The sequence below is a fragment of the Gymnoscopelus braueri genome, assembly GCF_963280865.1.
Source record: "Gymnoscopelus braueri genome assembly, chromosome: 4".
Classification (NCBI taxonomy): domain Eukaryota; kingdom Metazoa; phylum Chordata; class Actinopteri; order Myctophiformes; family Myctophidae; genus Gymnoscopelus; species Gymnoscopelus braueri.
In genome coordinates this window covers 32,420,986-32,448,902 of record NC_137605.1, presented here as the reverse complement: position 1 = coordinate 32,448,902, position 27,917 = coordinate 32,420,986, and the positions used below count along the sequence as shown (strand labels likewise).

The 27,917-nt window shown below is 42.5% G+C and overlaps 1 protein-coding gene across 1 annotated transcript in view; it reads left to right on the top strand.

Moving 5' to 3' along the window:
• The window catches only part of LOC308083563 (neural-cadherin), a gene marked incomplete at its 5' end in the record, with an annotated part of 160,190 nt that overhangs the window by 93,252 nt on the left and 39,021 nt on the right, over positions 1–27,917 (top strand). Inside the window, 6 exon segments of the mRNA XM_080425877.1 lie at positions 431–601; positions 3,504–3,676; positions 11,539–11,706; positions 25,123–25,372; positions 26,055–26,182; positions 26,931–27,117. Of these exon segments, the coding sequence (XP_080282003.1) occupies positions 431–601; positions 3,504–3,676; positions 11,539–11,706; positions 25,123–25,372; positions 26,055–26,182; positions 26,931–27,117 (1,077 nt within the window).

Below are 27,917 nucleotides of genomic sequence, written 5' to 3'. Positions count from 1 at the left end.
TGGAAATCAATCTTTGCTTAAAAAGCAAAGAGCAAACAAACAAACCAAAGCATCAGTATTTGGTATTGTAATGTACAATTTACAATTTAGGTGACAATTTAGGTAATCCAGAGCGATTTACAGTAAGCAAGGTAATGCTCAGTATGTAACTCCATGGTACTGTTTGTCCTTCTGTATGCTGTTCACTTACCCATTAAAACCGGGAAAGCATCTCTGCCATTTTAGATTTTTGCCTTGGCTTTTCAAAAATAGCAGATATACAAGCTCACAGCGGCAGCGCGTCACTTCTTGCTGCGAGCTTGTACATCTGATATTTTTGAACATTTTAAAAAAATCTTGAAAGTGTGAGAACTACTGATTTAGAAGGCATTTGCGGAATCGCCCTCAGATCTGAGTACTTGTTCCGCCACTGCTGTGTTCATTCCTATAGGTGTGATCAGCACCACGGTGAGTTTTGACCGGGAGCGTCAGCGGGAGTACACCCTGTCTGTGACCGCCACAGATCAGGGCCAGGAGCCTCTCATCGGGATCTGCCAGATCACCATCCTCATAGCAGACCAGAACGACAATCCCCCCAAGTTCGAGAACAGCCGCTACCAGTGTGAGTGTCAATGTAATTGTGATTGTTCTGTAGCATCGCCAAAGTTACTAATATTGTAACAAAAGCTTTTTTCATCACTGTCTTATTTGTAACCACTTAAACCCCATGTGGTTGTGTATTTTCTGTTTTTTGTTAGTGTGGAGAAAGCGTTCACCGAAAATAGCCGCTCAACAGGCTCAACAGTCGCAGCGCTCACGTTGTGAGCCTGTCGGCTATTTTCTGTGAAAGCTTTCCCCACAATACGGATGCTGGGGTTTAAGTGGTTAAATCAGTTATGTATTTAGCCTAGATCAATCATCTATGTAGTCTGTTCACAGCTGCTAAATTAGAACAACTAGGCCGATGCCCATTGGGAACGCATGACCCACCGGTTATGCAGTGCCCGTTGTACCTGTTGTCAGAGTAGCCTTTGTACCTGTTGTCAGAGTACCAGTTGTACCCTTTGACAAAGTAGACAGACGGACGGATACAGAGATCTCCATATACAGTATCGGCATAAAAGGTACTTAAACAGACAGACACACAGACAGACAGATACAGAGCTTTTTATACTCAGTTGATCGGTCAGACTCACACGCTCACACCTCACACACACATGCACACGCACACATTGCAATCCCTTCATAGCTGCACTTGAATGAAGTCAGTGAGGTGTACAGTAGCTAACATGAGAACACCCAGACCCATGTTCCCAGACTCCATGCATTTATACTGACGTTGATACAATAGATGACACAAATAAATCTTAGTTCCTGTATCAGTCTGCCTTTGCTTTCATGTTTCTGGTCTAATAATTTGAATGCTTGGTCAAATGTTGGGTTCAACAGAAACTTTCAGCTGAGCCTGTTATATGTGGCTTATATTTCTTGTGGTAAAAATCGATCTTTAGAGAAGTGTCATTTGAAAGAACCCACCCCCCCCAAAAATCATTATTTTTCATAGATTTTTCAACATCTGTCTCCTAATCCTGAAAAGCTGTTAAGACTGATGAAATATTTGCCGCCATTCCCACTGACTCTCATGGGCCCGTGTTTGTTTTTCATGTGTGCAAATATGTGTTTTGATAAGCATCATGTCAAAAGTTATTTTCATCAGATTATGGAAATACACTCAGTCCCTTATTAACTATTAAACAGGCAGATTGAAATGTTTCTAGGACACGCATTCATTTACAGGAAGATCCATGAGAACAGAAGAACGGCATCTGAATCTGCCTTGTTTTTTTCCCCCGGTGGAGGTTGTTGTTGTTGTTGTTGTTGTGTGTAGTTTAATCCATTCAATCCGGGAACACATCACTGTCATTTTAGATGTCTTTAGAGATCAAAAATAGCAGATGTACAAGCTCATAGTGTGGCACGAGTGCCGCACTATGAGCTTGTATATCTGCCTTTTTTTTTTTTTATCTTGAAAATTTGTGCAAATCTTTAAATATTTAAGCGAACATTTGTAAAATAAAAGATTTGAGCCACAAATGTTCGCTTTAAAATATATATATATTAAGAAATGTGCACAATATATTTTTTTTTCTAAAATAGCAGATCTGCACCAAGTGCCGCGCTATGAGCTTGTATATCTGCTATTTTTGAATAGCCAAATGTAACATGACAGAGATGCATCCCCGGATTGAATGGGTTAATTCTGTATTGACATACATTACAGTCAGCAACATTTTCGGTGATTCTTACATGTTTGAATAACTGATGTTGCAGCCCGTGCCCCAGAAATGCCAAAAGGAAAACATCCAGATTGGCATTGTCTTTTTGCCAGCAAACACTTACGCTGACACTGACATCACACAATGCCAATTAGACAGTTTTGTAACCACCCATGACATTATGTAAATACAGTACCTGTACAGTATGGTGATGAGATGAGGGCTTGGAGCTTAGTAGGGCCAACCGTAACAATAAAGAATAATTTAAGTCTTGTCTTTTTCATGTATGGTTTCATTGCCACGACCTTCATACAGTATATATTTGTGGAATCTAAAATTGTAATTCTTTAATGAGCTAATAGCAAAATACACCCTCTAACACTCATCGCTCAGCTCACAAGCAATACTTTATTAGTCAGTGACTCTGTTGGATCAAGTATATCTGTTTAACCTATTGCAAAGTATTGCATAATGCAATGTATTTAATAATATATCAAATCTTTGAGCCGTTTGGCAACAGGTTGTACTAACACAGAGCTGACACATTACTTTTGTGTACTATCATAAGTTAATACACAATTACCCCTTAAACCCTACACAGTTTACACTTTGTTGACCGCGGTGCATGAAGCAAAAGATCTATACATGCAGTAGTGGGAAGTAACTAAGTACATTTACTTAAGTACTGTACTTGAGTACAATTTTGTATTTCCAATGTCCAATACTTTTACTTCTACTCCACTACATCTCGGAGACAAATATTGTACTTTTACTCCACTACAATTATTTGAAAAGTTTAGTTACCAGTTACTTTGTAGATTTTTATTATTATCACAAAACATACATTAACCACTTCAGCCTTATATACATTTCGACCATTTGAAAATAGCCGATCTACAAGCTTGCAATGCGCCGCGATGCGACGCATTGTGAGCTTGTAGATCTGCTATTTTCAAAAGATTTTTACACATTTTAAAACTTGTGAAATGGGTCATTGTGCATAATGAGTACTTTCTACTTTTGGTACTTTAAGTACATTTTGATACTAATACTTTTGTACTTTTACTCAAGTAAATTTTGAATTCCGGACTTTTACTTGTACTGTAACTACATTGCAGTATTGATACTTTTACTTAAGTAGAAAATGTGAGTACTTTTCCCACCACTGTATACATGTTGTCAGGGTGTACATACTGCCAGACTGCATCAACCCAGTGCTAACGCTACATTTAACCCATCGACTCCTAGACTTCCTGCGTGAGGACACACCCGTGGGGACTAGCTTCCTACGAGCCGCAGCGCACGATGACGACCAGGGGAGCAATGCGGCCATCGCCTACTCTCTGTCCAATCAAAAGCCAGCGTACCTGCACATCAATCCCAGTACTGGCTGGGTGTATGTCAACCACCCCATCTCACAGGTAAGAGACATAATGGTAAATGGTGCATTTATATAGAGCTTTTATCCAAAGCGCTTTACATCGATTGTGCATTACATTCACCCATTCACACATTCACACACCGATGGCGGAGGAAACCATGCAAGGCACCAACCTGCTCATCGGGAGCAATTAGGGGTTCAGCGTCTTGCTCAAGGACATTTCGACACTAACTCTGGGGGAGCCCGGGATGGAACTGGGAACGGTTCCCATCCGGCCACTCTACCCCTGAGCCACTGTCGCCCCATGCTATAGTAACTGTCAGGAAATGAGGTTGTATGGTGAAGACCTGTTTTAATTTTAAAGTGGTATACCCTAAAATATTGGTAATGAACGTACATCCATGTTAACACACTGCACCACAGTTTCATCATTTGAGGTCCCCTATTCTGCTTGCTGTTAGTGTTTGTGTGTATTGGAAGGAAGGAAGGAAGGAAGAGAGAGTAGAGAGAGAGAGAGAGAGAGAGAGAGAGAGAGAGAGAGAGAGAGAGAGAGAAGTAGAGGGATGGAAAGAGAACCTACACGTCTGTTTGTCTTTGCAAGCTTGCAAGGAACTATTCCCCTCTCACCCATGATATCATCTAGTGAGGCTAGCTTGTGCATGCACGCACATGCACACACGCACGCACACACACGCGCACACACACACACACACACACACACACACACACACACACACACACACACACACACACACACACACACACACACACACACACACACACACACACACACATACACACACACACACACACACACACACACACACACATACACACTTACACACAAACATATGCCTTTCCTTCCCAGTTTCCCTCAGCGGTTCCATATCAAACATGACAGGTTGTAGAAACCAGCATTACTCTTGTTGTGTATGTATATTTATATGGGGCTATGAATTTTACATTTATGTGTGGAGCTACAGTATATGGATTTCATTGAGAAGCACAGTACTATACATACGCAGAGACTCACCTCAAATCTATTTATTTGTATAGCCCTTAATCACTGTCACAGACTCAAAGGGCTGTACAGGCCCAATTTAATAAAGGAAACAAGTGACAACCCATGTCCTTTAACCAACAAGGAAAAGGAAAAACTCCCAAGACAGGAAAGTGAAGAAGAAAAAGAAAGAACCTGGGGAAGGATCACTAACGAGCGAACCCCCCTTCCAGGGCAGACAGGCGTGCAAATTATGTGCTGAGGATCCAAATTGAAACAAATAACAAAACTATTAAATCTCCATACTCCATGCTAGTAAAGTTACAGTAATAATAAGTTACACATAATAGACTCATGCACTATTACAATTTCCCCCACAGGATCAATAAAGGTCTACCTTTGTAAATGATGGCTTTAAAAAACGCTAGACAAATGTATTTATTATGATCTACGCAAATGATGTATAGATCTTCACCTACAGTACCAATAGTCTCTGAGGGCTTAAATGCAAGGTATTTGCTAGAACAGCAACAAGAAACGAACCTACGCCTGCTGCTTTGAAAACCAACCATGTCACTGCCCCAATATTAGGTCTGCCTTAAAGGCTCTGCATCGGTTCTGCAATGCAGGTTGTTTTAAAAGTTCTAATTGTTTCCGTCCAGTTTTAACAATGAACTGAGCAAAGCGTTTAGACAGACTTGTGAGTCTTGAACAGAATCTATACTGTTCATACATAAGCAGTATGTATAGAATCTATACTGTTCATATAAGCATTATGTACAGAATCTATACTGTTCATATCAGCAGTATGTACAGAATCTATACTGTTCATATCAGCAGTATGTACAGAATCTATACTGTTCATATCAGCAGTATGTACAGAATCTAGACTGTTCATACATAAGCAGTATGCATGAAGTGTTGCATCAATGCAGAAGGTTCACAACTAACAGAGATGCTATACAGAGTGACCTGGCTGCAGCACCTTTTTCGTTGTAGTGTGTGTGTGTGTGTGTGTGTGCGTGGGGTGTGCAATGACATTTTATTTATAGGCTCTTGGGTTTGTGGAAAACCTACCACCCGATTGTTCAGCTTGTCCCCTATAGCTAATTCTCATCTTACTGTATACCTCTACTATACTGTATGACAGACAGACAGAGATTGTCAGAGAGGGTCTTCAGGTACAGTATGTGTGACCACAATAGTGAAATATAGAGTATGGGATTGCCATGGGGGTGGGGCTTTAAGGGTTGTGTAGTGGGAATGAGAGTGAGGTGAGTGGGCTGATGAATACTAACATAAGGGTCCTCTCCAGGGGTAAAAGTCTCAGTAAACCATAAACATGTGAACCCAAAGTATCCCTATTCTGGGCATGTCCTAACAGATAAAAAAAATAGCAGATCTACAAGCTCACAATGTGTCAGTTGTGAGCTTGTAAATGGGCTATTTTTTGCAAGCGAAGCGATTTAGTGTACAGGGACAAAAGGAGGGGACCAAGTATAGACCCTTGGGGGACCCTGGTCAATGAAGTATACAGGGTTTAAGTGGTTAAAGGAGTAGTTCACCCAAAAAAATCTATTACACACCCCATGAAGCCTTGAATTCATGGAGATTTTGTTGCATTCCTAAGCCAATAATTTTGAATTCAGTCTCCTACAAATTATTGGGTTGGGAATGCGCTAAAAAAAACAAAAAATCTCCATGATTTCAAGGCTTCAGGAAAAAGCCTTGATAGAACATAAGTCATTTTTGGGGTGAACTACTCCTTTAAAGAAACAATATAACGATAATAATGATTGGACTACTATATTTAATAGTTCCCCCAACACACACAAACACACACACACACACACACACACACACACACACACACACACACACACACGCACGTCGACCCATGTTCCTCTACCTCCACCTTCATCAGCTCTCATCTGCAGTGATGATATGGGGAGTGGGGAGGAGGAAAGGGAGTATTAGAGTGTGTGTGTGTGTGTGTGTGCGTGCGTGCGTGCGTGCGTGCGTGCGCGCTCCCCCCCCACACTCTCTCTCTCCTTCCATCCCTCATAATGCAACCTTTCCTTCTCTTTGTCATTGTCTCTCCATATCCTCTAAAATGTAAATCGTACCCTCTCTCGCTTTACTTTGTTTTACTTTCCACTACTTTTAACCTTTCTCTTGCTCACCTTTCTCTCTGGCTTACTCATTTTCTACATTACCGTCTTTCTTTCCTCTGTCTCTTATGATGTGTCTCTTTCTCTTACAGTATGCTGATTTTAGACCTTAATCTCCCTTTCACTCTGTACTTTCACTGCATTTGTAACGTCTTATGTTGCCCTTTTCCCTCATTCTCATCTTTCACTGCCCTTCTTATCTCTCTCCTTTCCCCCCCCCTCTCTGTCCTTCTCCCTTTCCCTCTCACTCTCACTCTCTTTCTCTGTCTCTCATCTTTCTCTTGCCCTCTCTCTCTCTCTCATTCTAACTTTTCCTGCTGACTCTGCTGAACAGTGTCACTGTCATTATGGTCTTATACAGTCATCGCTGAGTGTGTGTGTGTGTGTGTGTGTGTGTGTGTGTGTGTGTGTGTGTGTGTGTGTGTGTGTGTGTGTGTGTGTGTGTGTGTGTGTGGGGGTGGGTGGGCGGGTGTGTGGGTGTGGGTGTGGGTGTGTGTGGGGGGGGGGGTGGTTCCCCACACCCTGTGGAGTTCTGCAACCTTCCAAGTCAAAGTCAAACTCAGGGAAGAAAAAAAAGAAAGGGGAGTGAGTCCATCTCTCCTTTCACAGTGGCACTTCAGAAGTCTGCCCGTTTAATGACTTTTATGAATAATGCTGACTATTCTACTTCTTATGTGAATGTCATCTCCTTTCTTCTTTTCCCCTCTCTCTTTTTCAGACACCAATAATCTGTTTAACAACGCACCTCTTTCCCGTCCTCTCCCCTCCCCTCTTGTAGACAATAATTTAACAGCCATGACAATTCGCCGTGTCTCTGAGTCTGTACTTCTCACTCTCAGTTTCTTTTTTTAATCTTTTCTCCCCCATCACCCTATTTAGCCAATAATTCAACATGGTACAATTGACGTTTCACAAAAGCCCACCGCAGATATCTAGCAGTATGTTTACACCAACCTCCGACATGCTTTGATATTATCTGTCATGGAGAATTTGCAGTTTCTGGTGATAGGCACAGTGCACAAAGTGTGTACTATCTCTTTCCATTAATGAATTGCCGTCTGGTTGTGTTTGTAGTCCCTCAGTAAGGGATCATAGAGCTTTGTATCTCCTAACCTCCTCAGACAAGCTTTCTTCATAACGGTTCACGCTACATTTTTGGCAGATCGCTGAAATAAAACAATATAAATCACAAGTGCATTGAATGTGTGACCAATCGTTTGGAGCATGCTGCCAGCAGCGTAAGTGATTCTTTTTGGAGTAATACCTCCACAATATCCCCCATGATCGAGGCAACCTTATTGCATTAAGCAATGGAGGGATATATTCATAATATGCAAATGAGAACAAGGCACACAACTAGGGGTGTCATGATATATCGTCCCACGACATATTGATGATTATATCGTATCATATCGATATCTTGAGCCCAATATCGTGTGTCATATCGTTTTGTGAAATTAGTGACACCCCTAGACACAACAATGCAAAAGTATACAGATCGCAAAGAATGACTAACCCCATAAATTTATCCTAAAATGCGATATCAATGTTCATTCCAAACAAGATACTGTATATTAAAAACTACTGGCTGGAATTTGGATTTGCCATTAGAATTTGTTATGCACATTCATGCTCTATGGTGAAGGTGAACCTTACTGATTTTGGTGACCCTATCTATGGCCTTTACTGTAACTGCACTGTAGGCCAAAATGTCCACTTGCACACAAGATATCTCAAAATCAAGTGGGCAGATTGACATGATTTTGCTGCGTGCATTCATGTTCCCCAGAGGATGAACCTTAACTGATCTTGGTGACTCCTTGGCCTTTCCTCTAGTTCAAATAATATACATTTTGCAAGCATTATCTCATATTATTTGTCAGGGATTTTATAGACTTTGTCATATCTGTTTGCACTACCAATCCATGGGAATGATGATAGTGTAAATAAATAGTCTTTGTTTTTACTGTTTAGTAGTATTACTGGTCAGATGTTGTGAGTTCAGTTATCATTAGTTATTGTCTCCGCCAGGCCTGAAGGCGTGGCAGAGACTGTTTTGCTCCCTGTCCGTCCGTCCGTGTGTCCGTCTGTCTGTGAACAGCTAATCTCCGGCACCGTTGGCCCGATTGCAGCGAAACTGTGCAGGCACACTCCCTGAGTGCCAGAGCAGAACCTCTGCCCCAAAGTTTTCAGATCGGCCTGTTATAGCACCACCAGGAGGCTGATTTTTGCTAAACACATTTGTTGATATTGCTCCTTCAGATTTTGGGCGATAATCACGCAAATTGGTTCATACTATCTCTATAGTCATGTTATCAAGACGGATCTGTCAGATTTCTCATATTCCATCCTGATTGGTTAACATTGGCTTCCAAAGTTTGCAGGATTGGTCCGTTTTGAACAAAATGCTTCAAATCATGAACACAGCGTGCGATTTCTATGAAATTTTGCACACACATTCCCACTAGGCCTAGGAAGAAATGGCACCATTTTCACATTGGCCTACTATAGTGCCACCAGGAGGCCACAATAACCTACCTGGAAAAAGAAAAAGTGCTCTTTGGAGCACAGATCTCTGACCTGTGCTCCGAGGAGCACTTTCTCTACAATGAAAAGTACATAATCGAAGGATTGCCTTACAGTAGAGCATAGTCAGTGTATTTCCTCTTAAACACATTCAGATATGGGTCACAGTAGTGATTATCCATGCTGGCTTACATGTTTTGTTGTTATTACAAACAAATAATGAGGTCTATCTTAAAACAAATATGTCTAAAGGCCTTATCTTATTTTATCCTGCTTATCACATACTATTGGCCTATTGGGTGTGCCCAAGGTAGCTGATGACATAACAAGGTGTGTCTTTGTGTTGGTTAAGCATAGGTTGTGTGCTGTAGTTTTAAGAATGTAATGAGCTGCTAGCATTTATACAGGGCTCCATAGCTCAGGGGTTAGAGCACTGGTCTTGTAAACCAGGGGTCGCGAGTTCAATTCTCGCTGGGGCCTGCTTTCATCTTTTGAAGGCTGTCATCTGAGATCTAGCACTTCTCTGCAAAAGTTTCACTGTCACTGAACATTTGGTGTGACATTCTCTGAGGTTTGGTTGAAATAATTACGTTCTTATGGACACAGTGCTTATTAAATAGTCACAACTATCTATTCTATACTACTTTACTTGACAGAATATATAATGATTTTATTTGAATAACTTTACAAAAATACTTAAAGTGATTCCTTGTTCATAAAACCCAGCTAAAAGTATAACAATTATGATAGCAAATAAAAAATAACAATGACTGGGTAACAACTACCACAGAGTACAGTACAAAAGAGAGCAACCCAGCATTTGCTGCATCATCAGCTACACTTTCTGGTGACACAACCCCTTCGATATTGAGACAATACAGCTCAATCTTAATACATATGGGATGGAATCATAGATGTATAATATAACTCTATGGATGGAATATTATATTAGGAATATGGGATGTCAATGAATTCTGGATCGAATAATAGCCACGGCTGGTGGGAATAGGCCTACAACTTCTGCCACAATTTCCACGTGCACACAATATTATCTCAAAATCTAAGGGGTGGATTCATGCTCCCCAGAGGATGATGAACCCTAACCTTCTGAGTGACCTCATCACCTTTCCTCTATCTTCACCCTCAGGCCAAAATGTCACATTTCCACACAAGATATATTGTAATCTAACTGGCAGATTGCCATTGAATTTGTTGCCCATCTTCATGCTCCCCAGAGAAAGAACTATTTCGATTTTGGTGACCCCATGACCTGTTATCTAGCATTAAACATAGATAAAACAAAACAAAACAAAGGTTCAGCACTCTAGAAACAAGACTATAGGGAAGCTGATAGTTCAGCCAGTTGATCAGTTGTGGGTCACCAGGGGTGGTGTTGGGCTCCCATTGGTGATGTTCTGCTCCCTGTGCAGGGCTTCTATTAGCCCCTAGCAACCTTTTAGAGACCTTCAATCTTAGTTACATTTAAACAGAATAAGGTCTGTCTCAAAACAACTGAAGGTCAAGTTCTCTGTCAAACAGACAGAGAACTTGTATTGATTACGATGTCCTTATTTTATCCTGAAAGTTGCTGCTCCTCACAGGCTATTGGGTGTGCTCATGGCAGCTAAGGGTGTGTCCTGTGCTTTACAAATGGTGGCAATGTGTCATTGGCTCAGATAGGGTTCCATAGCTCAGGGGTTAGAGCACCTGTCTCATTAACCAGGGTTTGAGAGTTCAAATCTAACTTGTGCCTCGCAGTGCCTTTTAAAGGTCAGCTGATACCTATATCACCGCTAGTAGCTACTGTCTATGTGCACTTTAACCTGACCAATTTCACATTTTGGAATCTGCCTCTTTTCTACATTCCCCCTCCACCTGCTTCTTCTCCTATACCAGAGTGAGCTAGCAATGTACTGTACACCTCTTGCCTTCCGTGCCTACCTGAACTATCGCTACACTGGATTCATCCTCCCACCACGATAGACTGACAGATTTGCTTTTAGCCTTTTTTATCTTTCTATTACCGATTTATTCGCTGTTTTGTGTTTTTCCCTATGATGACTATTGTAAGATCCCAAGATGAATTTCCATCAAGGGATTAGTAAAGGTCTATCCTATCCTATCCTATCCTATCCTATCCTATCCTATCCTATCCTAGGCTAACCAACATCTCACCTGACCTCTATGATTTCTGTGTGTTCCCAGACATCCAAGATCATCCAGCAGATCGTGGCCAGTGACGGGGGGAATCGCAGCAGCTCAGTGGAGCTAACTGTCATTATCACCAATGTGCACAACCAGCCGCCACAGTGGGAGCAGTCCGAGTACTTGGTCACTGTGCCCGAAAACACTGTCCGAGATGCCAAGATTGTGGTAGGTACTGGGTTAGGGCGGAGGTGGTTATCGAATCAATCTGACATTCACAGTCATTAAGTAGCTTTGTGTGTATGTACAATATGTCTGTCTGTCTTTCTGTAGCACAAAATCTTGCAACTGATTAGCAACTGATTACAACACAAGACCGCAGCGCCACTTACTGGCTGGCACTGAGCGCGTGCGGCCGGCCACCACTTATAAATGCACGCAAACACAGGAAGGCAAAGCGCAAATGCACAAGGACAACACATGCACATTGTACACACATTTCCCCCTCTCCATTCATTCCAACAACACTATTAGCGAATGAACTCAGACAAAGGTGATTCTATACCAATAATGGTATGTAGCCTTCGATTGAGTTCAGGAGTGAGTTGTGTAACTGTAACATGTCTCTAGCAGCTGACTAATTTGGAGGTCTAATTATGTTTTCCATTGCCGTTCATTGCTGTTCATTGCATTGTTGCCAATGCATTTCTCTGTTCCCACCTCCACCCCAGGTCCATCTGTAGGCTCTATTCTACCCTGTGGGTTTTGTTCCATGGTGGGTTGTGCTATATCTCTCTACAGTGAGTAATGCTGCATTTGTTTATGGCCAGAGGTGGGGGGGGGTCATGGACAGCAGTGGTTGGTTGTGTGGTTGCTAACGAGTGCCAGCAACAACTAACGCTAAAGGTGATTTATTCCTAGTTGTGTGCCGGTGTCCCGCACTGAAAATAGCCGATCTACAAGCTCCCGAAGCATCGCAGTGTGATGCGTTGGGAGCTTGTGAGCTCACCCTGAGTGGAGGTCAGGTCATATCGACGACTGGCAGTTTGATGTCACTTCAATCTACACGGTAGTCAAACTGTTTGTGTGTGGAATGGACCTGTTCATCTTTGACCCCAGCTATGAAGGCTGTCTTTCTATGAATAGAGGAGGCGGGGGATACCTTTAGATGTCGGCACTGAGGCCTAGTCCACACATACACAGGTACTTATGGTGTTCTTATACCCTGCTATCTATCAGATCCTTGATGTAGCAAGCCAGACTGGTTTGTTACATCAACTCCCTTCTCCACCTTCCTCTATTTCACGAGGCGCAATGGTGGAGATTTCTTGTGGTTGCACGCATGGTGCCTATTCATCAGTAAAGACTGCCTTGAGGAGACCTGCTAGGAAACCTCTCTCTGTCTCCTTCCCGTTTCATTCTGTTTCCTCCCTCCATCCTTCGCTAGCATTCTCCTATCATCAGCATGTTTACCCGAGCGCTTCCAAACATTTTTGCCGAGTACACAACCTTGCCTAAACTGTGTTTCACCTGATGTGCTTGAACTGACTTAGACACCCATGCATACATACAAACACACACACACACACACACACACACACACACACACACACACACACACACACACACACACACACACACACACACACACACACACACACACACACACACACACACACACACACACACACACACACACACCTTCCTCCGGGTGCTTTCTTTCTTTTTTATCTTTAATAGCCTCCCTCCATCCCACCTTGCAGTCCCAGGCTGGGGTCTGGGCTAATTTGCTCACGTTTCGGAAATGGTTGATTTGGAAGGTAGAGAATGAGTGTTTTCCTTCAAGCTATTTTGTCATGGTGGTTGCAATTTTCAAAAGTAGCGGGGGCGGGGGCGTGTGTGTGTGTGTGTGTGTGTGTGTGTGTGTGTGTGTGTGTGTGTGTGTGTGTGTGTGTGTGTGTGTGTGTGTGTGTGTGTGTGTGTGTGCGCGAGCGAGCGTGTGCTCTTCTGTGTACCATCATGTACGAAGGGTATAATTAACTGTGCTCACCCACTTACATGGTCGCTGCCTGTATTGCGGATAATTTTACCCTGAAAACCACATCACTTCACTTGTCATTTTTGATAACCTGTTTTCTACACTCGCTCCCAGCACCGCTCACTTGGGTTCTTATCCGTCCATGACAGACCAAAAACAGCAGACAGATGATTTTGAATGGAAAGTTCCCACCCACCCCCCTATCTGTGTCAGCTCTTCAACAAGAGGGACAAAGAGACTTGAGGAGCAGGGAAGGGAGGTGAAACGACTCAGCTCTGTTATGAAGCCCACAATGGTCTCCCATCACCTCGGACAGCAACATTGAAAGATAGACACTTAATTACTGTATTCAGCCTCCTGACAGTTGATGGAGAGAGAGAGACAGAAAGAGATGGGTGGGGGGGCAGAATGACAAAGAGGCAAAGAGAGACAGCTCTAAAGAAGAAGGCTCAGAGAAAGGGGTGAGAGAGGGGGGAGATGGGGAGATTTGAGGATGTGAGACGGAGATAGATGGGCAGAGAGAGAGAGAGGGGGGGGGGTATACATGGAGTTGTAGTAAATCTGCATGTCTCATTCCATATCTAAACAGGGCTGTCTTCCTCAGAGCTGATGCTTGGCAATAGAACAGAAAAACAAGTCATCAGTTAATTCCTTCTATCTTGTTTTTTTAATTTTCTTCACATACAGTACTTTCTGTCACTGGCCTGACTACACAGAAAATCGGTGTTAATTTAACCACATGAACCCTAGCGTTCCTCCTATTCCTCGGGAGAACATTTGACTAAAAAAGCAGATCTACAAGCTCAGAACGTGTCACAACGTGAGGCATTGTGAGCTTGTAGATCGACTATTTTCGGCTGAGATTTTGTGGTGAGTGCACCTACAGTATCACTACAGACCCCTGGGGGCCCTCGGTCAACTAAGTATACAGCATTTAAATTGTTACAAATGTAACCAAATGGTTCTTTTCTTTTCTTTTCTTTTTCACTTTCCCCTCAGTCTCCCTTCCTCTGTCTGCCTCTTGATCTGTCTGTCTGTCTATTTGTTTCTGTGTCTCTCATCGTTTTTATTTCCACTGTAATCAATTCAGTGGGCACCTTATTGACCAACCTGCATCAAGAATACAATATACTATATCAATCAGGAAAGAATTGGATTATAGATTTTTTTTAAAACAAACCTCTTTTTAAATATAAGAAAACTGTGAGTACGTTGTCGCCATGACTGCAGTTGAAATAGTGTCTCATTCATGGGGTACAGGGAACCCCAAGAACACTATTGCTTAGAACAGTGGTTCTCAAACCTTTTTGTGCCAAGGACCCCCAAATTGATATGTATGTGGCCGTGGACCCTCACCTTAAAATATGTTGTGCCAGGGACCCCCAGAAGCAAAGATTTGTGTTCAAAATGTTCGCCTTTTAAAAAACAATATTTTAAAGATTTTCATACATTTTCAAGATAAAAAAAATATAGCAGATCTACAAGCTCATATAGCGCTGCACTCGGTGCCGTGCTATGAGCTTGTGTATCTGCAATTTTTCAATAGCCAAAGTGCAAAATATGGATAAAGGGGTTAAAATGATTTGTGACACTATATTAACACATTTTGCTGGGGACCCCCTGGTACCCCCCAAGGACCCCTGGGGGTCCCCGGACCCCACTTTGAGAACCAATGGCTTAGAACACCCCCTGGGGCGAGTGTGTGAGGCTGGAGGTTGAGAATGCTGAGCCACCATTTGTAGCCTTGCCTTGACACTGGAGGTGGTTGCTTGCTGATCCGGCTATCATTATCTCCGACAGGCCGCAAAGACCGGGGGGTGTCCATGTGCATGTGAGTGTGTGTGGGTGGGTCCGGAGCTGATCTCGCAAACCGCTGGACCGATCAGCATGCATTTTTTTGTGCATGCTGCCAGTACGCCAAGGAGGACACTTGATCTCAAGTTTTTTTTCCGGAGACATTCCATGCTATTTGCCTGTAATTTGCTTCCAAAATTTGTGTGAGGGACCTATTTCTTTCACACAAAAAGAAATCATGACCTCAACATCCAATTAACCCCAAATTGGAATCCCATGTTGAGGGGCCACTATAGAGCGCACCTCCAAATTTGGTTTCGCTTCTGACCGTAGGGGGTGCCAGCTCAGTGGCCTTGTGGTTAGAGTGACCGCCCTGAGACTGGGCGGTCGGGGTTCGATCCCCGGCCGGGTCAGCGTCATGTCCAGTACTTGTACATCAAGCTGCCTCACGCTAAAGAAACAGGAGATGGGCTCCTGCCCTATGGGACCTCAGGGCTCGGCAAGGCTTACTAACTTTATTTTCGAACCGTATTTTGTAGAAATGCTAATTCACCCCACAGCTTCCTAGGGTCCTGATGACTGCAACTTACACAGCCCTGGGTAGACCACCCAGCCTGGCAGAGAGAAAGAAGGGCAGCAGGTATTCAAGGTTGTGGTTCTGGCGGGGCGCTCCAATGACACTGTGTTCGGGGGTGGGAAGCCAGGTGTGCAGGGTAATCTCTGTCGCTGCACTAGCAACTCCTAAGGTTGTTCAGGGCACCTGTTCAGCAGGGTGCCGAACGAAGAGGAATAGCGTGTTCCTCTGCATGCGTTACGCCCTCCCAGTGAAACTTCATGTGTATCGGAGGAGGAGACATGCGCTTGTCTACACCCCCTCCCCTTGTCAACTTGTTGAAGCTTGCCTGTCTTCCTCTGTTGTTTCATAACCCCCACCCTTCCTTTGCTCTGCCTCCGGTGTGTTAATTGCAGTGAGGAGGAACTGTTGTTTTAAATTTAGCAGTGCTAATTTGGCCTAATATTGATACCACAAAGCATCACACTAGAAAGATGAGTGGGAACTTGGAAGAGGAAGGTGCGCACACACGCACACGCGCACGCGCGCGCGCGCGCACACACACACACACACACACACACACACAGACAGACACACACACACACACACACACACACACACACACACACCCCCCCACACACACACACACACACACACACACACACACACACACACGTGCATGCGTGCGTTCGTATTGGAGGGAGTTAGTAATTGCCTCATCAGTTTCAGCATCCCACTTCCTCCTGTTTGTTATTATTCTGCTTCTCTCTCTTGTCAACAGTGTGAAGCAGTCTTTATTCCGGTCTTACTGTTTACTGCCGTACTGAATTAGTTGGGAGATTTCTTTGTTAATTGTAATGACTGACTCTGGTGATATGTAAATTCACATTCACATATTTATATAATGAATAATTATTTGACACAATCATGCAATATATCTAGTCTAATGCATAATGGATTCCAGGCTGTAAATATCTGTGTGGTGATGATCTGACTACAAAAGCAACAAGACTGCATGTCACTTAAAAAATTCAAATGATGAAAGACAGCATCTGTATGATCTAGAATAGATCCACTATATTTTTCATAATGAACTTCCAGGTAATGGTTTTTCCCATGAAATGGGTTTTTAGCATTTTGAGAATCAATGCTGCATGTCCCCCTGGTTACCCATTTCAGTCGAAAGCTATTTGGTTTGATAGCTGCACCGTGGACATTAAGCTATGAGGGCTAAGATGTTATCTTTCTACACCCAGCAGGCTCCCAACAGTGTGTAATGAAATCATTTGACATTAGTGCTAATTCTATATGCTCTATTACCTTACAGCAGCCTTGGTACATTAGAGTTCTACTGAAAAGGCTAGGCTGGCGCTTGATGCAGGCCAATTGCCTGTTTGAGAGATGCTCCTCCTTACACAGCAATGTACTGTATAACAATTGCAAATCCCATTTCTTTTGAACTTCACTTGGTAATCACATACTGTACATGCAAGATATGTACGTAATAATTTTACATAAAAAATCTCATCCCATCTTATATTTTGCATCAGTTTTGCCTCTGTTATTGTCTGTCACCCCTGGCAGCTGGCACAGTGGCACACGCTCCTATAGTGTCGCCACTGTTGAACTGGTCTCCAAATGCTCTAGGCATCCAACTGATGACTGCCTAGCAGTGCATCACACACCCCTTGCGTCAAACAGGTGACTAGTTGGGACAGGATCTGACCAGGTGACCATGCAGTACCCGTTTAATATAATGCGACAGGACTCCCCTGCATCAGACGTTGACACGACGGGACCTGTTCTGTTGCCTCCCATATTAATGACAATGGATTATTTACAATTCTCTGTCTATCGGTATGCAACTCAAACAGTGCCCAGAAACGGACTTCGTTTCGCTCAACATGGCCACTCACTCACATAACGGCTCGCTCTGGGTTGCCTCACCGAGCTCAAGTCCACTTATGTTGGCAAGCCTGTTTTAAGGGGCGGCAGTGGCTCAGGGGTAGAGTGGCCAGGTCGTAGAGTGAACTGGAAACCGCAAGGTTCCCAGTTCGATCCCGGGTTCCCCCAGAGTTAGTGTCAAAGTGTCCTTGAGCAAGACATTGAACCCCTAATTGCTCCCGATGAGCAGGTTGGTGCCTTGCATGGTTTCCTCCGTTATGTATGGGTGAATGTAATGCACAATCCATGTAAAGTGCTTTGGATAACAGCGCTATATACATTTACCATTTAATAGTTTTTAGTAGACGCTTCAAACTGTTATGAGTTGCTAGTGAGAACAGCACTTCCACATTTCAATGTGGGCGGACTGTGATCAGGACGACCAGGAATGTTGAAAAATGACAGGTGTCAAGTGGGTAACACATGGACTAGGAACACTGATATGAAAGATATTGTCAAACGTCATATTTTATATGAGAAACAGATTCATAGAGGTGATATTGAAATATTGCATAGTAAAAAGAAAATTCTTAATTTGAATACAGTAATTTAAAGTGAATTGAATTAGAGATTACCTGGGGGTCCCCAGACCCCACTTTGAATACCACTGGCCTAGTAAACATGATGGTCACATCACCATGCAGCCTTTTAAGGGAATAAGCCTGTTAATGGTTTTAACGGTAGGTACAGGGGTGGTAATGTTGTGAACAACATGCCTTCCTGTCTCACTCTTCTCCTTTCATTAACAGGTCCTTGCTTTTCTATATCCATTCCCCTCTCTCCTCTCTCCTCTTTCACCCACACTAATATGTGCTAATACTACTTCAACAACAAAGGACTTCAGAACAATTACATGGAGTGTTTTCCTCTCTGTTTCTGTCTATCTGTGTCTGTCTGTCTGTCTGTCTGTCTGTCTGTCTGTCTGTCTGTCTGTCTCTGTCTCTCTCTCTCTCTCTCTCTCTCTCTCTCTCTCTCTCTCTCTCTTGTCTTTTCTTTCTCTCCTCTAGTCTGAACCCAGTATTTAGTCCCCTGTGTTGAGTTACTGTAGCAACTGGCTGCTAAAATCTGCCTGGTGCTTTGGGAGCCTTCACAGTAATTCATCCCCAGAACTCTAAATACAAATTAGGCTTGTTAAAGAGCGTAATGCATTCATTAGCACCAGCGAGCTGTCTGCTTGTTGTGTTCGACGAGTGCTTGTGCTTCTATTCATCAGCCCCCTCACTCGCTTTCTCTCTCTACTTCTGTCCCTCTTTCTATCTCTCCCCTTCACTCACTCTCCTTCACTCAACTGTCTCTTGCTCTCTCACTCACTCTCTCTCTCTCTCTCTCTCTCTCTCTCTCTCTCTCTCTCTCTCTCTCATATCTCCTTCATCTATCTATCTATCTCTCCGTCTCCCTAATTACAATTTTAAATATCGGCGCCTCTCATTGTGGAATTATCTCAAGGAACCATAATTAGAGAATTTCCAAACGCGCTAATTGCAACCTTGAGGAAGTCATTAACCCTTTCAGACCGAGAACGCATCTGTGTCATTTTAGATTTCTTTGGCTATTCAAAAATAGCAGATATACAAGCTCATAGCTCAGAGTGCAGCGCTACGAGCTTGTAGATCTGCATTTTTTTTGTCTTAATCGTGAACATGTGTGCAAATCTTTGAATATATATCTATTCTTTTAAAGCGAACATTTTAACTCAAATCTTTGCTTCTGGGGGTCCCTTGAACAAAATATTTTTAGATGGGGGTCCGTGGTCAAATACATATCATTTTGGGGGTCCTTGACATGAAAATGTTTGAACACCACTGATATAGAAACATAAGATTTTTCAGAAAACTGTTGGGATTTAGAAGACATTTGTAGAATCGGCTTCAGGTCTTAATGGGTTAAGGGAGGGGGGGTGCTTGTTCTGGATCACGCTGGCCGAGATAATGGCCTATCTTTCCCATCACGCTCCAGTCCGGGGGACCGAGCCACGGTGAGGTGTGTGGGGGGTGGGGAGTTCTATAAAGGAGGTGGTCTTTAATAAGGTGGGATACACAAGGTCGGACAAGTTTGTATTTTTTCAGAATTAATAATTGAAGCCAAAAACCACGGCCGGCATGAATATTTCAGCACAACAGCTTTTGAAGCAGCTGTTTGCATTCTCTCTGTGTTGAAAAGCAGAGGCTGAATCACTATTTTGGGGGTCCACAGGAGGGTCTGTGCGTACCTTATGTGTCTGCACGTGTTTGCGTTTGTGTGCGCTTGTCTGTGTATACATGTGGGCTGGGGCGGCCTGGGACTCATGCCTGATTTGTACTTTGACAGCAAATAGCAGATAAGACAAAAGTCTTACATTATTTATTTTAAAGCCTCACTATGTAACTTTTGTTTAATGAATAAAATGTGATTTTGTCCAATCTGTATGGTAGAGTATGTTAATACAATATAACTTATACAATTGGGGTGGTTGTATTTTGTCTCCCTGCTCTATTGAGACATTTAGATTGTGTGAAAGGTCATGTCTCACCTAGACACAGGGTCTGACACAAATGTTGACCTTTTTTTTAAATCCCCTGAGCAAGCAGGCAGGCATTAGCTCAATGGTTAAAAAAAAAAAACAGTACTTGCGCAGGAAACCGGGTTCAAAACCGGGGTATAAGAGGAAAGTTACATAGTGCAGCTTTAATGTGATCGCCTGTAGTTTCACTAATTTGTATTTCTTTTCTGTTTTGTTGTAACAAGTTTGAGGTTATCACTCCTACTTTACAATGTAAATATAGATAACGATGACTCAGTAACCAACTATAAAACAAGTACAGTCATTTAAAAACGGAAACATTTACATTATTAAGTCGCATTGTGAGCTTGTAGAACGGCTACTTTCGGTGTCAGAGGTCTCACAATCATTGCCAGCAGGCAAAGAAAGAGCAGGGAAAAGAGCAAGCTCCTCTGACGATTTGGAAAGAGCAGTCTGAGAGCTTTTTGGTGTTATTCTCCAGCTCTTCGAGTGGTTTCCTTGACTAGCTTTCGCACTTCTCTTTTTATAGTTCTTGGGCTCCTCCAGGAACATCCCTTCTCCTCTGTTTCTTTTTATTTGGATTGGAAATAACATGTAGTTGCGTGTTCCTTACAACGCAGGGTTTTACTGTAGCTCTCAAGAGAGCAGAGTGGTCGATGTTAAAAACATGAAAACTTTTAGCTAAAGAGCCTCAAAAAGAGCCATTCGACGTCTCATAGCAACAGCAGGAGGTACAAAAAGAACTTGTCTTAAAAGAAAACGTCCGCTTTGCACCGCAAGCAAAAAGATATTCACGGCTGAACCGCATCTTGTTACAATACACTGTTGTGTTGATCTGCACAATGCTGCAGCGGCAGTGTCAAAGTCGTCTTCTAAAACTCAGCTGCTATGCTATATTTTGAGTTATTTTTCTTTTTTGTTCCGATGACCTTATGACCTTTCAACATCATGCAGAGACAGTAATTGGAGTTCGGAGATAGAAAGCATTGTAATCTACACAGACTTTTTTTTTATTATCCCATTGTTGTCTTATTGCCTGTTTTGCAAAAATGTGCAGTCATACAGTAGCATGTGCGTATGTGTTTGTGTGTGAAAGAGAGACTAAGAAATAGGCTTGGGCGGTATAAAGGTTTACAAGGGTACTTAAAAAATCCAGAAGATATGATTTTCACTAGTCAAAAATATTATTGATGGAAAATAAAAAGATGAATAAAATTGAATTAATTGACTCGTCATTTCTGCTCTATAACTGTACTTAATCAATATAACTAGATAAATATAGCAATATATAACTTACTTAATCTAGAGATGAATTCTTCCAACTACAAGCATCTTAATTTATGAGCCACACGTTTTTATTCAACTGCCAATCTGTCACACCAACCACACATCATCTCTGTTCAGCCCACTGATGTGTCTGTATCCACAACAAGGGTCATCAGGTCCTCCAGCAAGGTATGCTGAATCTATGGAAGAAGGGAGCTTATTTCATATATATATATGATTCTATGGGTCAGAAGTATTTAATTAAACCCAGCAAGACTTCTCTAAGTAGGCTAATTGCATATTAGACACACAGCATTGTATGTAGTAGGCTAGAGAATGTCATATACATGCTACAATAACGTCTATTACCAGCAGCTCAGCTGTTATGTTTATATATGTTGTTTTTAACACAATATCACAACAAATGCTGTTTACCCTGGTGAATTGTCAAGTATGAAAAAATACATTTACCGCCCAAGCCTACTAATAATGTATTTGAGTTTTTGTGTGCATGTGTGAAGGGGTTCTGCTAAACATCCGTGTGTGTGTGTGTGTGTGTGTGTGTGTGTGTGTGTGTGTGTGTGTGTGTGTGTGTGTGTGTGTGTGTGTGTGTGTGTGTGTGTGTGTGTGTGTGTGTGTGTGTGTGTGTGTGGTGGTGAAGTGGGATCATTCAGCCGTGGAAAATACAATCCTTCCCTGTCAAGGTTGTGACTCTGTGTGTCTCTGTGGCCAGAAAGGACAAGAACCTTGAAAGCTTCATGCTCTCTCTCTCTCTCTCTCTCTCTCTCTCTCTCTCTCTCTCTCTCACACACACACACACACACACACACACACACACACACACACACACACACACACACACACACACACACACACAGATGGTAGCACTGCATTATAAGGCCAAGATTAGCTGCGGTTGTGTGAACATGGGTCTTAAAAGCTCTGCTGCTTGTATATCCTGACTTTATAGGTCATACCATTTCACTGTGGAGCAACAAGAATACACACACACACACACACACACACACACACACACACACACACACACACACACACACACACACACACACACACACACACACACACACACACACACACACACACACACACACACACACACACACACACACACACACCCACACCCTGTCCTAATAACCCCCTGTCTCAGCTTGGTTCAGTATCCTCTTTGACCTTTTTGTGGGAGGTCAAATGTCTTCCATCTCCTTTCACAAAAGAAGGGTATTAATTTAAAGGGATAGCTCACCCCCAAAATTACTTATTTACTATGAATTACACACCCCATGAAGATTTGAATGAATGGAGATTATTATTTTTTTTGTCACATTCCTAAGCCAATAATTTGATAACCGGCGGTGGCTCCGGTGGGAGACTCAAAGTGTCAACTTTGAGTCTAATACCGGAGTCATTAACATCTTTCCGCCGGTCATCAAATTATTGGCTTAGGAATGCGACAAAACAAAAAAAAATGTAATTGTTTGTGTGAACTATCCCTTTAACTTAGACACATGCTCAAGTTAAATTAACTCGCTGGATTTAATGTGTAGCAAGCAGGAAAGTATTCCCTGAGTTCTAGAAATGTCCATACAAGGTCTGAACTCTGAAAAACAACTCTATAGTGCTAGAATGTTGAATTCTTGGAAGCCACTTGGTTCTGAAATACTCTTGTGTACTTTGTAGTGTCATTTTTGTTAAAGTTTGTTTTCATTTATGGTTTTCAGTGCCATTGGAGCTGTTGCGACGAATAACTTTGCTCTTGACAGTGCACAGCTGTGAAGCGAGGGGGGGTCGCTCAGTTGCTCGGCTAGTCTCTTGGTCTTTGGCTTGGATTTTTTATGGATGAATGTAACCATTTCAGGGATAAATCTGGCTCTGGATTTAAATCACAAATTAGCTTTGATCTTTGAAGTTTAAAAAAAAAGAGATTGGAAAAGGAGGATTCCCATGCAAATCATGATCACTTAAAATTTAAATCACCATGTACTGAGAATGTGTGTCACGACACTGGTGCATGTTGTTAAATGAGTTTCACTGTACATGATGACATATAATGACATATGGAGAGCAAGAGTTCACAAATAGTGCAAAGGGACAATAAAATACTGCTACTGCTACTCTAATGGACAGTTAGACTATACATATAATTTTTCACATCTACTGTACTCTGCATGCATCATTCCACATTCTACTAATAATACTTACTGTTGCTCTACAGGGAATTGACATCTAGTGCATCGTTCCAGTCAGTGTGTGCATAATGCATGAACACCATATCAAATGCAGGAAACGGTAGACTCAATGCATGTCACACAGCATGTCTTCCATTAAACCAAAAAAACAAAACAGAGTCAAATCAAGGGCTTGAATTAAAGCTGCTTTTCCATCAGAGACTTCTTGACCACTCAATGTAAACGTTAACAGAAAGGGAGTGGATGACGCAGCAACAGCATGGCTGTGAAATCCCACTGGCGGGATGCCCACGGTACCCAGGTGTGCGAGATGACGATAGACTTCTCCACATTATTCCCTGTCACTTTAGCTTCTCTCCGCCTCTGCTCTTCTTCCCCTGTGAAAACGAGAGAAATTGGGAGCATTGCAAAAGCCATGGAGCTTAAAATTTGGAGTCAGGGAGGACAGAGGTGTCTCATCCACTCTCTCACACACACACACACACACACACACACACACACACACACACACACACACACACACACACACACACACACACTGTACTGTACGCATGAACACAGGCACACTCAAACGCAGATACACACCTTATGGAAAGCGACTCCATAATGTGTCAATATTAGCTCAATAGGCGGTTTGATGGATTGCACAGGGTAGTGTGTGTAATGTATTCCGAGTTTAGTAGAGTCAGCAGCCAGCAGACTGATGGCTTTGCTGATTTAGATGGACCCACACGCTAATGATGCTAATTAGTTTTGGCCAGCTTTTGCCAAATACAGGCACTTTTGCCAATCGTATTCCTTGTTTTGTTTTGTTTGTTTTTTCAGGAAGACTTTTTTGAGCCCTAATGCTTTTATACTGTATGCATGCCTGAATACAACACACACCTCAAATATAATCCTCTATTTTAACCTCCTGATATTTTGTACCTTTTTTATTGCGGAATTGGTTCTAAAATGTAATGGAAATCTTTTACAGCAAGGTTCTTCTATTCTTTTTTTGTAATAGATAATCACCTTTTTTTGTGTGTGGCATTTTTTAGTTTTATTTCAGATAGATCAGTGAGAGACAGGAAACCAAGGATAGAGAGCGGAGAGACATGCAAGTTAAGAAGAGTGTCAGATTCAAACCTGTATGGTCTGTGCACTAACTGGCTGAACCACCAGGCACCCCAATGTTCTTCTATGTAACCTATTGAGAAGCTTATGTGAATAAAATTTGCATATTACATTTCAAATTGACTATATTAAAAGTGAACTGTCCTCAGTCTTGACTTTCACCCGCAGACACACACACGCATACACACACCAACTAATGTCATTCCCCTTTTTTCTCTCCCCACAGACTATCAAAGCAACGTCGCCCCTCGGAGATCCCAGGGTGACCTATAACCTGGAGGAGGGCCAGGTTCCAGAGACCAACATGCCGGTTCGGTTCTACATAAAACCCAACCGGGCGGACGGCTCAGCCTCCATACTGGTGGCCGACCCCCTGGATTATGAAACCACACGGTTCTTCACGCTGAGGGTCCGCGTCCAGAACGTAGCCGCAGTTCCACTAGCCTCTTTCACTACAGTTTACGTCAACGTTACAGGTAAGAGAGGTAGCAGAGGTCGTCTGTGTGGGTGTGAGTGTGTATGCATGCTGTGAAAGAAAGAAAGAGTGAGTGAGCGAAAGAGAGCACAAAAATGAGCAAGTGACAGTGTGGGATGTATAGTATGGGACAGTATGGTTGTATAATCATTGCCAATAAATAACTCTGCTTAAGTCATGGAAACCAACCAACAGAAAACAGAAATGCAGAAACTCAGCCTTAATAAGCGAATAAGCTGATAAATGACAAAGAGAGAGTTGGAACAACAAAGTTGTTCAGACATCCCTCGTCATCCGTTGGCAGGATGGTTCGTAAATAAACAGCTATAGGAGCATTAGCTTCAATCCGCCTCATTTAACAGTGACTCACCGATAAGTTGTGCTAAGTGGGCCAACAAAGTTGCAAACAATGTGGAAGATATTTCCAGACTTTGATTGGTTTTCAACAAGCCCATATTTAGCTGCGTAATTGGCTTAGCAGCGCTTGAAACCAGCTGACAGACTGACGTCTCCAGGGTATTTTTTTATTAATGCCTCCTTAATAATAATTACACTTTCATTAATGTGTGAATTTCCTCTGAGGCGAGTTTAAGTGAGACTTTACAGTTCTTTACTTTTTGATTCACTTCACAAATCTGTGAACTGAAAGAGTGCCAAACTACATTATCTTTCCTTTCTGACAGATGTGAACGACAATGTTCCTTTCTTCCTGTCATCCACCTATGAGGCTACTGTTCCTGAGGGGGCTGAAATCGGAACATCAGTGGCTCAGGTTTCAGCAACCGACTTGGACTCTGGTCTTCATGGAATGGTAAAGAACAATGTTTCCCGTAGGAAAATCTGTAGTCAAGGCGGTTAACTTTACTCAAAAACCTTGTAACATACAACACATTAGTCAGTGTGGGGTTTTATTTTGACGTCCGACACTGTAAGTCCAACTTTCATTAGTGGTTTGCTTGATGCAGTTTGGTCCACTAAAGTGTGTAAGGTTGGCTAACTGAGGATAACTGATGTGCAATGGATTTAAATATTCAGTCACATGATATTAATTAGAAATATTATCAATAGACTGGAGAAGGATTATTATTCAGCAAGTCTGTTATGCTAAAGTTCATTGTAAAAGCTCAACGGAAACCAGCAACATCCTGCTGTTCCCTTCATTAATGGTTAGTCACTGACTGTATCCAATTTTGAAACTCAGATTAGTTTGGTCCACGTGGAATTCAGAAGTGAGTGAAATGATTTTCTCAGGAATTTCTCAGTCAAGGCAACAATGTTCACTATTGGCTGCCAACCAGCCATCAGACATACACACAGACAGACAGATCGATGGGTAGGCGTAGATGCAGTACATACAGTAGGGTCAACTGTTTGTTTGTTTGTTTGTTTGTTTGTTTGTTTGTTTGTTTGTTTGTTTGTTTGTTTGTTTGTTTTTGATTGATTGATTGATTGATTGATTGATTGATTGATTGATTGATTGATTGATTGATTGATTGATTGATTGATTGATTGATTGATTGATTACTAATTTGAGTACATTTTCTTATCTGGGGCTGCAGATAAACTATGTGATTCTGAAGGATGAGAGTGGGGACTCTCAGTATTTCAGCATCAACTCCTACACAGGTGTGGTCCACACGCGGGCCTCCTTTGACCGTGAACAGAAGGGTTCCTACCTTATTGAGGTCCAGTCCCAGGACAGCTCTGAGTCTGCACGGCCTGGACAGCAAGGCCAGCCCAATACTGGTGGGTACTTCACATACATGCATACTTATCCTGAATTCACAGCCGCAGTGGCAAGTGAATGCAGGCTAAATGGAAACAGAATCAGCTTTATTGTCACATCACAGGTTTACAGGTGTAAAACAGTGGGTTGAATTCGTTTTTGTGCAAGCTCCATCATTTGTGTTATTCCCAGAAAGAGAGAGAAAATAAAAGAATAAAATAAAGAGAAGTGGGGACGGGGAGCAAGGAGAAAGAACAAAAATCTAAATATATCTCCAGTACAGTACATGTACAATCTGGCTAAATGGGCTGAGGTACAGTATGAGTGACACCTTCATAAATAAGCGAGTTGTGGTCCAGCGAGAGCTCCACTGCTCCAAACAGCTCAAACCAACACAGCTGTGCCCGGCAGGAGAGCTCACAGGCAGGGAGGACAAGTACAGACACTCAATGCCTATCTCTGGCAGCTTGTTGTAAATTCCCTGTAAGAAATAGGCCATGCAGTTGCTCAATCTTGATTAATCTTATATCTATAGCCTAAATGCTATTTTTAAACTTTTTTTTAATCAGTTACTGTATCAGTACTTCCATACAGTAGTCCATTTCTGTCCATCTCAAGTAGTGTCGGATGTGTACACCAAGTCCACACGAGCCAACTTCAGAGAAATTAAAGCCTGCTTCTGGTTGGCTTCTGCTCTGCCTCGACACAGTTGCAGCGGCAAAGTTGACATTTACTTAGCTTTGCTGCTCCACTTCATGCTGGTGCAGTGGGGAAAGTGGTGGGGAAAGCAGCGGTGGGTGACTCCTTGCCGTAGACAATG